Raw genomic sequence first — 15,825 nt, 5'->3', positions numbered from 1 at the left:
ATGGAATTCTACAAGAGTATTAAAAATTACTTTGGGAAATCTAGTCTACTTCTTCGACTCTAAAGTTTGTTTTATAACATTTCAGTTACTTACTTTATATTTTATGATCTGATTATCTTTATTGTTATCGAGTGAGTTCAACGATGATTGGCGGAGGTCTTTACACGAAGTCTTGAATTTGGAATTGGCTCCAATATCTGTAACAAAAAGATATTTGTATAAGTAACCATAATTTAAAATAATTATAAACTCAATAATATAATAAAAGATACAGCAGAATCAATTTTAATACTGTACAGCGGAGGTTACTAGAAGTTTTCCACACAGATCAGAAACAGGTAGACATAAGCTCAAAAATAAATTCCAGTTCATTTCATTCGGAAAAAGTCATAAGTTCAAATCTTTGTCAGTGCATAGCCTATGTCAAATGAAATACTATACTATGCCAATCTGAGATGCAAGTTTGTTTTCAACAGCACATCAGTTCTAATACTGTCAGTTGGCTGTAAGCCAGAATTTTCAGTTAAAATTTTGAACACGTTATTCTTTTTGACAGGTTCAGTTGTATGATGCAATATATAAGTTTAAGCTATTAGAGAGAATTTCGGAAGGTTTAGCGAACAATACAATTTCAAACAAAAAAAAAACTAGATTTTTAATTTGTAATGGAAAATTTGCATATAGCCTAGATAGAATCTGTCTTTAATAAAATAAGCACTTTATTTTGCATAATGGGATAAACCTTGGATTAAACAATAAATTAAAAGCAACAGACTAGAAATTTATTAATCGGTACAATAGATAAATAATTAGATTATTGAACTATTCCCTAAATATTCATTTTTTAAATTAACGTTTGAAAAATACATTTAAAATTTAAAATTAATAGCCATGTCACATTATTGATTTCATCTACAATCACATCAATAATATCTTTCTTAACAGCTTTTTTTCAAAAAATGATGAATATAATTTGTAGTAGCCTGCTAGTGTTGATACTGTAGCCTCCGAATGAGAATTATTTCTTACACACGCCAACATTGTTTCAAGATATTTCAAGCAAACAATTACCATTATTGTTGGTACTGCAACAATAGTACTGTCGATAATTTGGACTCAAAGAAAAGTTAATCTATGCTCGTTTTAAGGTTTAGAAAAATGATAATTATACTGTAATATAGATTAAAAGTTTTAACTTACTGTACATTTTACAGGTTAATATTGAGGATACTACTTATTTTTAACTTCAAACTTGATATTGCAGGTTGTTGAGAAACATTTTAAGCTACCGTACTTTATATTCAAGTAAGAATTATTTAAGTTTGAATAGACATTGACGAGAATTCGTAAGAATAACTGGGAATAATATTTTATTATTGGACCAAGAAGAAAGTTTTACGTTAATTTTTCGATACCATAGACGTTCACGGTTATGTTCACCGTTAAATTCATTGATTTTATTAGATCATATGATTTAAATTCATTAAACATATGACTATGTAGAATTTTTCATTTTTTATCAATCTTATTCTCTTCTGGGAAAATAAATTCAAAAAATAATAAAGGGTGGACACCCATTTTAAAATAAAAAATTCATGAGTAATTCCCGGTTTTCTAGAATAAAATTACAAATTTTCCAGGTAGAGTATCCGCGCTATTTGAGGAACAAGATAAATTCGTAAAGAACGTATTTTGGAAATCTTCAGTTTGATCTTTCATGACGAATTGCGAATAGTATATTTAAATTTCCAAATACATTGATAATTTTTGACATGACAAGAATACGGTATCGATGTTTTTAGATATTTTTTTAGGTTAGGTAGTTCATAAACATTGCCAATTATTATTGCTAGCCATCAAGTATTTTTTTATTTGAGTTTATTGTTACTGTACACTTCTTTACTAAATAAATTGATATTTATGAAAAATTCATGAGTAATTGGAAAAATTAATGAGGAATTCACGGTATTTTTCCCGGTTAGTAAAATCATGAGGAATTCAAAGTTCTCCCGGTTTTCCCGGTAGGTGGCCACCCTGTAATAGGAAATTACACGAGTTAAAAAAGTACAGATACGGTGAAAACACAATATTAATCAAGGTAGTAAAAAAGAGCGTAGTTGTAATGATTTACTACGGGGAGAAGACTTTATTCACCAGCAAACAAAAAAAAACACATTGCGCTTGTTGCTTTATTGACAATAGTTTTGATATTAGGTATCGAATTTTCCCGCCAAGAATATTGGTATACCCACTTCCGGTTAGTATATTGCATTTAATTGCGGTTGAATGACGTCATATGACGACGTAACCAATGATCGGATCGGCTGAGTCACCAACGGGAATTGGACGATTTAATAACCATTCGCACTAAATCGACTGATTATCCTAATTTTAATATATTATAATTAGGTACATTAAACCAATAGCAAATAGTTTAGTTTCTAAACAAATACTGTTTATTGCTGAGGTGAATATAGAGCTCAAGTTAGGTGGGTTCCGAACCAGGAAAAATTGATTTTGAAGCTCATAACTGTTATCTAATTATAGATTCAGGAAGTTTACTTTATATGACGAGCATGTCACTTGTATAATCGAAAAATGATGTAGCCTACAGCTGAAGATGTGTTGGTTTCAACACGAAATTGCAGTCCTTTAATTAAATAAAATAAAATATATAATATATTTTTTTCTAAAAACATATTTATATTGGAATTAATTACAATTAGATGTATTGTCTCGTTTATCCCCATAAGTTATGGCATTGTTACATTATATGCGAGCTCACTTACCCAACGTACTTGCAGTTTGCACCCCCACCCAGAATCTATTACTACTACTAACACCTACTCTAGTACACGGGTTTCCCATAGTTGAGTAGGTTAATTTCCAATAGAATTTCCATATTTTTTTATAGATCTATTGTATTGTATTTTAGATATTTTGTACTTTTTATGTTTTTAATTGCTTGTTTGTATTTTTTTAAGAGAAATAAATTTATTTATTATTATTATTATTATTATTATTATCATTATTATTCACGCTTTTGCGGATTATACAAATAAGAGGAGCATTTACATGCAACCTACAATTCTTCTCCATCATTCAGATTGTTCTCATCAGCCTACATTTTAACTACCAGGTACATTGGAGTGTTTGACGTACTATACGTAGTATATCTAGTAGAATATTATTATTATTGTCAGTTTCTTATTCAACTCGGATATCTACCATCAACACCTTTACTATTATCGGAAATTGAAAATTATCAAGTAAATAAAATAAATAAATAATAAAAAAGTAACTAATATAATATAAAAAAATATTAATATACTAATATTAATATAAAAAAATAATTAAAAACGTAACTAAATTATTAGATTTTTAGTACGTACTGTAGTAACAATTATTTTACCTGCAAGTTGGATGATCAAGTTTAAAGCTCTTGAACAACTCAATTTACAGAGATAATACTGAGATCTATTCCCTGATTACGATTGCAACTCATAGATAATTTTCCACATGGCAAATGAATCACACAACCAGTCAAATCCAAGCACAATCCACTCCTCCCCTCAACACAAACACGGCACACAGTTGCTACGAGCGCGACATATTCAGCACTGAACCGAGATCTGGAGAGAAGACAAAGAAAATTCCGTCACCAAATCGCACAGACGTTATTCCCGGTTATTCACAGTTCTCAGTGATCGGCGACTGCACCGCGATATACTCTCCACTGCACAAAACCCTTTCGGCCGAGACAAGTGAGCTACCGTTCCGAACAAACGAAAAGAGAAATGATGGAGAGACGGAGAGAGAGTGTGTGAGAGAGAGAGAGAGAGTGAGTGAGATGGAGGCTGGTCCTTGTCCGAAGTTCGGCGCCCGTCGGGCTAATTTTAACACGCCGCTTTTCTGGTGTACTGTGAGGCTATTGATGAGGCCTCCGCCTCCCACCGTCAATTTCTGTTGAAATCATCTGCTAAACTAGACAAGCCACTCACGCCGAATTTGTCATATTCAAAAATCAAGCAAAAATATTTGACTATCAAACTTCCGTGAATTGAACTCAAGACAAATAATTTTGAATTCTATGATATCTTAGTTAAATGAGATTTTAAATATTAAGAGAAAAACATACAACTCATGGTTCAATATTAGTGGATCTACTACATAATAAAATACTTCCTATGGAAACAAGAGTGTTTCGCCCATTGGCGAATGATAAACTCAAGTGTAATTTGATGCGAACGTTATAGGTTTAGATCTACAAATGTTGTAATTATGCTATAAGCTGTAATGAGGAACATTCAGATTAAAGCTAATCATTTATATGCTGGAGGATAAAAAATGTAATCCAATACTTATTTCTGACTATCAGAACTGTAAATATTGCTTTCTTAAATAGAATGTGATGTAATGATGGCACAAGGTTGGCAGGCGCTGCCAAAACCAATGCCTACATCTTTAGACTTCATTCTTACCAATTTCAAACAGCAACAACACGTTTATTTTGTTGGATGCATTTCACGATTAGAAAAGATTTAGGGAACAGAGATGTAGATGAAAAAAGTTCCTAAGAGAAAATAATAATGTAGAAACAAATTTCAATTTCTTATATAAAATAAAATCATGACTAAATGATTTGTGAACTATTTCCAATGATTTATTTTCTTCATATGACATATTTATTTGTTAAAAAGTTAAAATATACAGTTAAATTTTTTACATTATAAAAACATTGCCGTTTAATTTGGGCAACCAGATTCAGGTACTTCATAATAATTGAATAATTAAAATGACATTCTACTTTATTCAACTCTCTGATTAATGAGTATCAAAAACAAGATTATTATAATTTTCTAATGATAATTTTTGAATTTGAATTTATTGCCAAAAAACATAATTATTGTACAATAGGATTAGATTATACAATATAAATGGACATTGGAACATAAGTAATACAATATAATAAATGTAATTTTAGCATTGCCAACATAAGATCCCTTGTGTGTTGGCAATGATATGAGCTGTGAGTGGATAATTCACCATTTCAGAAAAAAAAGTTCAACATTTTAAAGATACATTCAATTAAATATTTATTACACTTATAAAAACAACAATCATTTAAAAGATCTAAAACTCTTTCTTCCAATAAGTTCCTATATCAAATACATAACAGTTATTTCAAGCAAACATTGTTTGAGATGAAAAGTCTGTATTCTCAAACTAAACATTAAACAGACAGTTTGAACTTGAATTTGCCACTAAAAACAGACGTTTAGGAGCATAGGGCGATGGTGAGTGTTTATTCAAATGGAAAGAATTGAAGATGAGTATTTTTAGAGCGAATAGACTGGCATGTAAAGACTGATATTGTAGTTGGGTGTGAAAACAAGACAGAAAAACATTATTGTGGTAAGTGTTGGAAGATGCATGGATGTTAGGCTATACTTAGCACGCCTCCCACAGTATCCTGTCAGGGGAAACTATTCACGCTGGAACTCATTTACTGTGAAATGCCAAGCATATGCTCATTTCGAAACTGGAGAAAATATCAAACTGGAAGCTGCTTAAAAACTCCCCCTTTTCCACCCCTCTTAGCCAAAAAAGACAAAACAAAAAATAGTCACATGGTTTTCGAATGATATGATGAAGAAAAAACGGAAATTAACAACAACACAGAAAATTAGGCAACCGTTGATGGTCAAAGCATCTGGTTGGTGAAGATGTGTATAATAGTACACTCTATTCTACTCTACTTTTAAAGAAATAGACTTAAAACAAAGCATATACAAGTTTAACTAAAATTTCAACAGAATACTGATCCAAATCAATACTGAAGGAAGTGGAAGAAGAAAGCTTATGTTGGCATCATACAGGAAAAATATAGATTGAAGTAAAGTTCGATTTGATCATTTTCCGAAAAAGTTTCTCTACTGAAACCACAGATACAACCCGAATTTGGTTGTCTGAGATTGAATAAATAAATAAAGAAACCCTATAGTATGGGTAAATAGAGACAAGCAGTCAACTCTTTCAGGTGTGGTATGGAAATAATGACAAAAATTAGATACCCGATACATGTTCATATTATATATTATAATATTATGGATTCTTCATTAAACCTTGGCTCTTTTCCAAAATTATCTGTAAGTTAGGACACTATTACACGTCCTAACTATTCACGACAGGACGACCTTGAAACTATGTAGTCTACCTGAACTTTACAATGAACTTTGCATTTAATAAGCCTATAATATAGAAATAATAATGCTATAATAGGCTATACATCCGTACATTGAGCAAGAATTGGAATAATAAGAAAATGCACTAAAAAGGATGACAAAAATATATACAGTATATAGGCTACAAGTAAATAAAACAAATTATCTTTTTCCGTTAGGGCTACTCTTGAATAGAAATAAAAAATAAAAATCCAAGTACCCGTTTTTTAAATTGTTTATTTACGACATAAATATTTTGATTTATAAAAATAAAACAGTTAGAAAATGTTATCATTCGCTTCATAATTATATTGATTTCGTAATATATACTGTAGTATTTCATTGATATACTATTCCATCGACTATTCGATTGTGGATGAGTGAAAATGTTGAGAGTCTTTTGACCCGACATCACAATAAAGAACCGAGTGAGTGTGGCTGCGGCTGGCACAATTCATAATCAAGAACAATCAAGCATGATTAAGAGTAAGTGTCGCCTCTCTCGGCTTAATAACGTTATAAATTGCTTACTTTTGAAGTAGTCTTGACAAGGAAGTCGAAATCTAGTTCAAATTACCCGTCTTTTTCAAACGTCAAAAGGCTGATGCTAAAGTCACAGAATGATCTAAATGATCGATAAGCAATATGTCACATGTTTACTTTTTTCAATTCACGTGAGCTATATAACGGATTTCATATTAAAATGAATTAGCATCGTGGCGAATTAACCAAAAAATGAACTGTCGAATTTCACTCACACTAATATTTATATTAAATTGTATTAACAAATATAAAATAACATTCTAGTACAAAATGTTGTCCTACGTTTTCCTTTTCTCTTCATCCTTCCTACCTATAAATTTATTTTGGATGAATTACTTGTTTTCAATATCTAACAAACGTACCTCATTCGTCTACTTATACAAGATTGGTACAAACAAAAAATATATGAAAAAACTGATGCTCCTTCTATTACGTTTGTGAAGAAATATGTTTTAGAAGAAGGCACCGGTGTTAAGAAAAAATAAATATAAAATATTTTTAAGCTGAAATCATAAATTAAGAACAGAATAAAGAATTTCTTTAACACATTCCAAGTTCTAGAAGACATTATAAAAATGTCGTCTATATAGAATTACTGAAATCTTGATGATAATAGATGTTTAACACATTCAAATTTACAGTTTTATTTTGATTTTGTTTTCACGATGGAGGTTATCCAGCTAAATGCTACATGGCAAAAATTGATGTCTCCATGAAATGGAAGTTTTATATTTATGAAATCATTACTATTGTATTTTATATATCACTTTAAAGTGAAAAAAACACTCATTCTTTGGTGTGGCGAAGACCGTTTCGTGCTGGTGTTGAGATGAAAATCATATTTGACTAAAAATGACTATGATTTTGGAAAGCCACGAAATGTTAATTTCCTTTGAATAGTGCACAAGTTGCAGGAATAGTGTTAATTATGTAACTATAATTTGTAACAATGTTTAAAAATATGATGAGAATTCTTGCTTAATTATTGTAACAACATACAATAAATTCTCGTCTTGAATTAGCACAAAATAATAGTATATTATATTCTACACTCATCTTATTGATTACCTGATATTTCTATATTTATAGATTTTGTTAGTACCACATTGTCGAAGAGCCTTTTTGGGGAAAGTTGAATTGAGTGACTCAGAGGTCATTGATTGGCTCAATGGAAGTGATTGGTGGAAGCTGGCACGGTACGTGCAACAAGCAAGCAAAATAAGAGAGTCACTAATCGAAGAATTCAATTATTAAATTGAGTAGGTCCTAATAGTAGTAATTAGTAATTTGGCTATATAGTGGCGAAAGTATGACATTCAATTAAAATCATTCAAGTGTTGTTTTTTTTTCTGTTTTGTTTTGATGAAGGGAAAAGTTTATTATTTATTCACTATGTATTTTCTATTCATTATTTTAAGAATATTGCATATTATTTTTATTTCTAGGATAACAGTATCATAATTATAATTATCAAATTGTTAACTTTATTTTTAGTTTTGTTGATCGAAGGATATTAATCAGTTAGGATAAAGCATTGTAATAATGATTCAGTAGATACCGACTCCTGACAGACAACCTTCCGGTTATGTCAAATTAGTCTTTTATACAGTTCACTAGGTTTATTAAGAAGTATTTTTTGTTTTGAAAATTTTTTGTTCAATATGTTGTATGCTTGATGATTCGTTTGGTTTTGTTTCTTAAATAAAGACGCTTATTATTATTATTATTATTATTATTATTAGTACCACATTGAACAACTAAAATAAGTTCAAATTTCCCTTACCAGTTTGTGAAGTAGAGGCGATTGTTTTGTAGAAGATAAAATAAACACACAAAAAGCAAGCGCCATTCAGAGGACTTGTATACAAATTTAAGAGGAACAGAGTGAAACACAATTCGGGTAAACAGTTGGATAGGAGTGGATGTTGTGTCGTTGACATAGTGCTGGTATGATCTCAAATTAATAAACAATAATTAATGCCAGCATGAATGAAACACACTGCTGCCAATAAGTCGATACATTTCCTGGCAAACAATACTGATGGGACAAAGTCATTTGATTGACACCTGAGATGTTTATCATGACAAGCCCTTAATATTGTAACTCCAAACACAACTGCCGAGTATCCTTTATTCAAACAAATATCAAACTTTGTTTCATGTGATCAATTCTAATGTACCATTTACGTCTAGCGACTTCTATGACTTGTGACTAACTTTCTTTTCGGCTGATCTACCCATTACAAGATTAATCTATTCAATTTATCCTCAGGAAAAAAATGTTGTAAACGAAATAATTTCTCCAGTGATAATTCCATGACATTTGATGTGTAATTTTGCAAATTTATTCGACTGATAAAATGATCTGGCCACTCAGTATACCCTACAGCAAAATTGAAATCTGGTTTTTGATCTAAGCAAACTATTATTAAATTAAATCAAATTGAATTAAATCTGGTTTTTGATCAAAGCAAACTATCATTAAATTGATAAACTATCATTAAACTATCATTATTCATGATAATTTGATGAGAGATTTACATTTCTAAAATGAATTAAGATTATAAATTGAAATGCTGAATTGGAAATTTAAGCATTCAAGCAGCTACACGTTTGATTTGTATTGATATATGTATTGTTTGTATGAATGTTTACTGAGTTGAATATAAATTTAGCTTGTGTATATCCAAGATTATTTTAAAAAAAAAATAGTGTTACACTGTATTGCAACGAATACTTAGTTACATGCTTAAGAGCATCAATCAGATGACTAGAATAAGAAAGTAAGCATTTTATTTCAGTTACTTTCGATGAGTGAGTGAAGCGTTAGTAGACATTTCTTGAGATAAAATGGAACACAAAGAGACTGGATCAAAGAATCTACGATTAGAAAAAGGGAAACAGTAGAAGAGACATTACTTAGTTCTGATGTGGTCAAGTGATAAAGTAGACATTACTGCCCAAACAAACGTCAACAAATGAAAAGGATTCCAATTTTATGTGAAATCTTCTATAGTTTATTTCAGACTGTTCTTTGTTGTGGCGTCTATGTCAAACATTCTCAATAATCAAAAATATATGTCAGTGTAAGCTTTGAAGTTTATAACACATTTTTTCATCTTTCAGTTTAATATGTGCATACGCTCTTTGCACTTGTTACACGCATGCAGGCATGCTTTCTATATGTGATCGTTTTTGTAAATAGAAACCACAATTACTGAAAAGTTAATTCCTTGAAGGAACTTTTATCAGCACTTTTAATTTTTTATTCTACGATTAGATGAGAAGAATACTCATTGAGAACTACACTGCCTAAACAAACCTAAATCTATCTGTAGGATTTGATAATACAAATTGTTAAGGGTGAGGAAGATTGGCTTAGGACTTTTCGATGTAAACTATTATTGACAGGAATCATGATATAGCATACTACTTTTATAATAAGCAAAATACGTTTTCAATCAAATCTCCAATGAAGCACCAAATATCCTATAATATAAGAATAATAAAAAAAAAATGGAAAGTAATACTATGATTATTGAATTAGGACTCGATGACAGAATTATTTAGATTAATGTGTTTTGTTTAATACATAAATATTTTAAATATTTCTTAAATGACAAGAGTACAAAGATTATTTTCGGTAGTAGAGAAATGAAAGTACCTTGAAAACAGATAATGTGAATTTGACATTTATTTCATCTGTAACTTTCTTAACATTATTCAACTTCTAAGAATCTCAAGGTCTTGTATTAGTCAACTGATTAAAGAATCAGCAAAACGTCAAGACAGAAACAATCAGAACTTTGCACTGGGCAATGAATAGAGTTGATGTTCCTATACTTTGAATGAGGACAAATCCGGTGAAAAACATCATTGTGATTTAACATGATATTGGGAAAACTATCGTCAATCCAGTTCAATGTGGAATGACTTAATTCAATGGTGAACATTTCAAATCATTCATTGAATTTGATGTCACCAAGACAGTAGTGACTTTCAAATGCACACAAGCAAACAAATTCAGGATGAAATTGGCGCGCTGTTGGTTCAAAAGAATAAGAACAGGTACCCGGGGTAAAATTTACTCAGGAACCGGGTGAAATTTATTGTACGGTGATCGATTAATTATAATGATCATTTGACGCAATCCTTTCACATACCTAAAACTAAGTTTGCACTCTTTCCAACCTAACCAAACCCTAACGCCCTCAAGTACTTTACAACCAGTGAAGCTTCAAGAGATATCATCCTACATTATGAAGGTTCAACTCAAGGCATTCAATTTTTAAGGTACGATCATCCTATGGTATTTGGTATTACAAGGAACTTGCGATAAATATAGTCATTAGGAATAATTGAAACAGCTTATGACTCTAGCTTGGGGCTCGAGTTGTCCATTTATGGGTTTGTTTGTATGTCCGACGATAACTTTGTAATACTTTCATCGAACAGCTTCAATTTTTCAACACAATGGTTCTTTGAACCATTATACAGGTTCGTTGGCCAATAGGATTGGCTTTATCCTTTATAAGGCGAGAAAGGATACGTGATCAATAATACTATCCAGGGCATGTCCGGAAAATGATGCCAATGATTTTCCAATGCCATTGTACATTGCAGAGTACTGAGGCACTTGGAGACTAGTAGTTTGGGGTCTTGTGAACAATGCCGACTTCGCGCCAGTTGTCTCCGCCCTGCTGGAGAGTTGCTACAGGTATTTCTGTGAGATACGTTTTTGTGACGTGTCAACGTTCAAAATGCAGCATTCTCTCGTAAACGAAGAGTGACGAGGACCCAGACGTTTTACGAAATGTTGTTGGTAAATGGAAATGGGTCGTACTGGAACACTCAAGACTCATCTCCAGTGATAACATTTTCTAAAACGTCTGGGTCCTGGGTCTGGATCACACTGCTCATCGCCTTGCTCACGGGAGAGCTGCATTTTGAACTCTGACTCGTCACAAAAATGTCTCTCACAGAAATGGCTGTAACAATTCTACGGCAGGGCGGAGACAACTGGCGCAAAGCCGGCTTTGTTCACAAGAGCCCAAACTACGAGTCTCCCAGTGCCGCAGCTGAATTAACAATGGCGTCGGAAAAGTCATTGACATTACATCACGTGAAAGCCATGTGGTATATTGAATCAATTCTAACCGGAGATTTCAATAGAATAGATGACATAATACTAGCTAGCTGCATTTCTAGAGAGTTCTCCAACCAGCTTGTTGGAAGATTGTTGTGGGCGGGGAGAATGCTGCCAGACTAGTCGGACAAGTCTGGTAAACTGTTCACCTGACTTGTCCGACCTCGCAAGGTCAGCCGTTTATAGTGAGGTTCACGTTTTGATTAACATTTATGTTGTTTTCCTGTCTATCATTCGATAAAGCAGATAGCGATATCCTTTACTATAATCAATCAACAAGATATTCAATCTCAATTATAAGAATTTATTATCAAACCTAATTTATTGAAAACTATATTCTCTGGGAGAATAGAATATAACTGATTATTTTTAACAGTTGATATTACTTCCGATAAACCGGTAGGTTATCAGCTACCTTCTATAGAAGGCATTGGCAGACAGAGAATTGGCTACTCTTTTCTCTATATTTCTTCAGTCATTATAACGTAGACCTCACTATAGTCACGTTCGAATTGGAACGTGAGTGGGGATGTTGGACTAACCAGCCGGTGCCTGAGTGGTGAAACACCCAACGTAGTTGGATCAAATTGTCGGATAGTTAATATCCCGCTTAAGGATACGATTAGACAAAGCAACACGGTTAGACATCCAGTGGCCCTTCAAATATCTTTATAATGGAATGTACGATGCAACAACTATTAATACGAGAATGAAAACTGTAAAATTTTACTTCAAATCAGATTAGAGCAAATGTACGATCTATCAACAAACAAACCATAAAGTTAGATAGAAAAAAGTGTATGAGAATTGGTGACATTACCTTTGTGGAGAGTAGCGATCAGCTGAAAGGTGGCAGCATCATAGTGTTAGTAGAAAACAAACGCCATCAAACAAGTCATCAGTTACAGGACAAAACTTGCTGAGCAGTGCTCTTCAAACCTGGAATGTGGTTTGAGTTTGCGGTTGCAACCTGCGACTGCGGCACCAACAGGCCATGCTTCGGCTTGCACGAGAACAGCAGCCGGTTGCCCCACGCCCCATCGATGCCGCCGTAAGGCAGGGCATTGTCCTGCAACAGAACAAACCAACAATCACTCTCACATACCAAATAAGATGCTCAGTTCTCATGCTCTTCTAATGCCTAGTCCACAGTATCGCCAAGTCGCTACCAGCTTGGCCATGCTGGTCTTGCCATCTTGCTGGTCACTGTGAGTAATCTCCTTCTCCGACTACCTAGAGCATTGCTGACCACTCTTAAAGATGCAGATAATGGCTGTGTATAGCCAATAAGCCTTCAGCTTGCTGTTGCATGCAGGGAGTGGTGCAGAATACCGGCAAAAGAGAGGCGAAATACATAGCCACAATACTCGATCGGTAGGATACCTGCAAGTTCCACGCTGCAGGCTGTCAAGGAAATAGAAGAGCTACCAAATAGCAGCACTGAAATATTTTAATGACTTGCCTGTTTGTATCTTCTATTTTCAAAAGTTTGCATCTTAAAGCTGCAGTACGCTGCTTTCGGGCTTCTAACACCCACTTGATTTTAAGGTTTTCTACCTGAAGTACTGGATCCAAATTATCATCAGAAGTGGAAATATCACCAGCTTCAGGTCACTGATAAGGAGGAAACTGTTGGAGCGACCCATTTATGCTCTGTCAGAGTTGGAGGACAAGCCGCTTAGCAGGCAACGACCGAAATGAAATTGTTACTGACGCAGTCTATCTGGATCTACCCAGTCAAGGACCAAGACAACAAATACCAAGTAAGTAAGTATCATCTACACTGCAATGTTACCATTTGTGGATGCTCGGCTGACCACTCGCCTTCGCTCAACAAAGATCAGAGCGATAGCAAGCAAAGGCCAGTGAACGCGAGCGCTTCACTCTCTCGCTCGTCGTCATTTGTAGGCATTGGGCAATAGTGTGGATGTGACATAATTATATGTATTCCCAAATCATATGTTCGGTTCTCATCCTCTTCTAATCATATTACATTATAGTTGGATTCACTTGAAACTATTAGCATCAAGTAAATAAATAAATAAATATACTTTTATTGTCATAAGATTCATAGGAAAAAGGCAATGTCAATACACAAAATATAACACACTAATAAAAGTGAGATATGAGATATCACTGCTTACAGCATGAGCTGTGGACTCTTTACCACAAAATAATAATAACTGAAAGTGCATGAATACAAATAGCAACAAATAATAAATATAACAAAGTATATATATATATATATATATATATATATATATATATATATATATATATATATCTACATACATATAACAGGTCACTAAGCAATGATTATTGTTTTTTCAAGGAATTCAGTTATACAATAAAAAGGATTCAATAACAGCCAATTTGCTAACCTACATTAAAATTTTTTCTCTGTCTCCAATAGTATGTCCGAAGGTATTTTATTGTACATTTTGATACCGATAGTGCCATAACTGTTCGCTGTTTTGGATAGTCGATGGTAGGTGTCAATTCTATTACAACTCCTTGTTTTGTAAGAATGTCTATCAAGTCTCAATTTCAAATTTGATGAATTTTTCTTTACGTGTAATAGGACTGCAAATCTGTAATAATTGACTACTGTCATTATATTTAGATAAATAAAAAGGGGCTTTGCATGTGCCAATCAGAACCCGTTAATACCCTGAACACCCTTTTTTGTAACAGTAAAATTCTTTCAGCATGACAACTATCACCCCACATTAGTATGCCATATGTAGCAATACTTTGGAAGAAGCAAAGTAAGATGACCCCAGATGACCATGTTCCTCTGAGGAACATGTCCGGAACATGAGATTTGAGTTGTTTGATCAAATAAATAGCTCTTGACAGCTTACTCGAGATGTAATTAATGTGAACCTCCCAAGTCAGGTTTCTGTCAATAAACATACCTTAATTTTTTTACAGATTTTGTCACATTCGAACTCTCTAGACCATCTCGGAGAGTGAAATACATTGTTTGAGTCTTATTTTCGTTTAGCACAAAATTATTAGCTTTAAACCATATTGAAATAAAGTGGAATCAGTGAGCTTTGAGCTCTTGCAAATCATCACAATTATTGAAAAACGTTGTGTCGTCAGCGTACAAAATTGAGTGACATTTAAGAAAAGCAGTGGCATCTCTCGTAAATAATATAAATTATTTTTTGCATAGAACCAATGCTGATAGTTTCAAGTTATTCCTACTTTATTTATCCTTAAGAATTTCTGTAAAACTACCGACAGCCACTGTTGACAATGTTTTTTGCTAAGGATGATGCCCACAAAAGCTCCAGACTTGTGCGTGGTAATTGAGACGGATGTTGATGAGAGATGAGTGGACCTTCAGATTTAGGTGAGTTCCGAACAACCGGAAAGCGAATTTTAGGCTGATAAATTATATTTTGAGGAGTCAGCTCTACAAGTGGTAAGACTGAACTATTTTATAAGCGATTAGTTTAAAAACTAAGAACAGTAGCTCTATATGTGAAGGTTCTATTTATACCTACAACAGTTTACAACATTTTCATGAATGATTATTCAGGCTAAAGATAAATCAATGGTAGAACAGTACTGTATACATTTTCAACAGCTGAAAGGATGCTGTCGAAAGAGCGTTATATGAAACGGTTTTAATAAAATACAAGATATTGTTTTATGTAAAAGGAAAATCAACAATGATAGGTACACACCAATTCCAGACCAATAGTCCATTCTGGGCCAATTTCTGGAATATGACCAATCCATCGTACTGTGCTGGCTTGTGGAATGCCACTTCCACTTGCCAACCAGAAAACTCTTTCTCCAACCAATATAGGTGGTGCACAAGTATTCATTGCAGCATCTCTTCTTCACCAACAAACTGAAACATATACAAAAAATGATTAATACTCAAAGGGTTTTGTT

At 33.0% G+C, this 15,825-nt stretch overlaps 1 protein-coding gene across 1 annotated transcript in view; it reads right to left on the bottom strand.

The window, feature by feature from the left end:
* The window catches only part of LOC111049882, a 42,674-nt gene extending 26,893 nt beyond the window's left edge, over positions 1-15,781 (bottom strand). The window contains exons 1-3 of the mRNA XM_039422718.1: positions 15,612-15,781; positions 12,853-12,982; positions 94-197 (exon numbers count right to left, since the gene is read on the bottom strand). Of these exons, the coding sequence (XP_039278652.1) occupies positions 94-197; positions 12,853-12,982; positions 15,612-15,755 (378 nt within the window). The 5' untranslated portion in view covers positions 15,756-15,781. The remainder of the gene's footprint in view (positions 1-93; positions 198-12,852; positions 12,983-15,611) is intronic.
* Between the last annotated feature and the right edge of the window lie 44 nt (positions 15,782-15,825).

The sequence above is a fragment of the Nilaparvata lugens genome, chromosome 3 (genome assembly GCF_014356525.2).
Source record: "Nilaparvata lugens isolate BPH chromosome 3, ASM1435652v1, whole genome shotgun sequence".
Taxonomy (NCBI): domain Eukaryota; kingdom Metazoa; phylum Arthropoda; class Insecta; order Hemiptera; family Delphacidae; genus Nilaparvata; species Nilaparvata lugens.
This window is presented reverse-complemented; position numbering and strand designations above follow the sequence as displayed.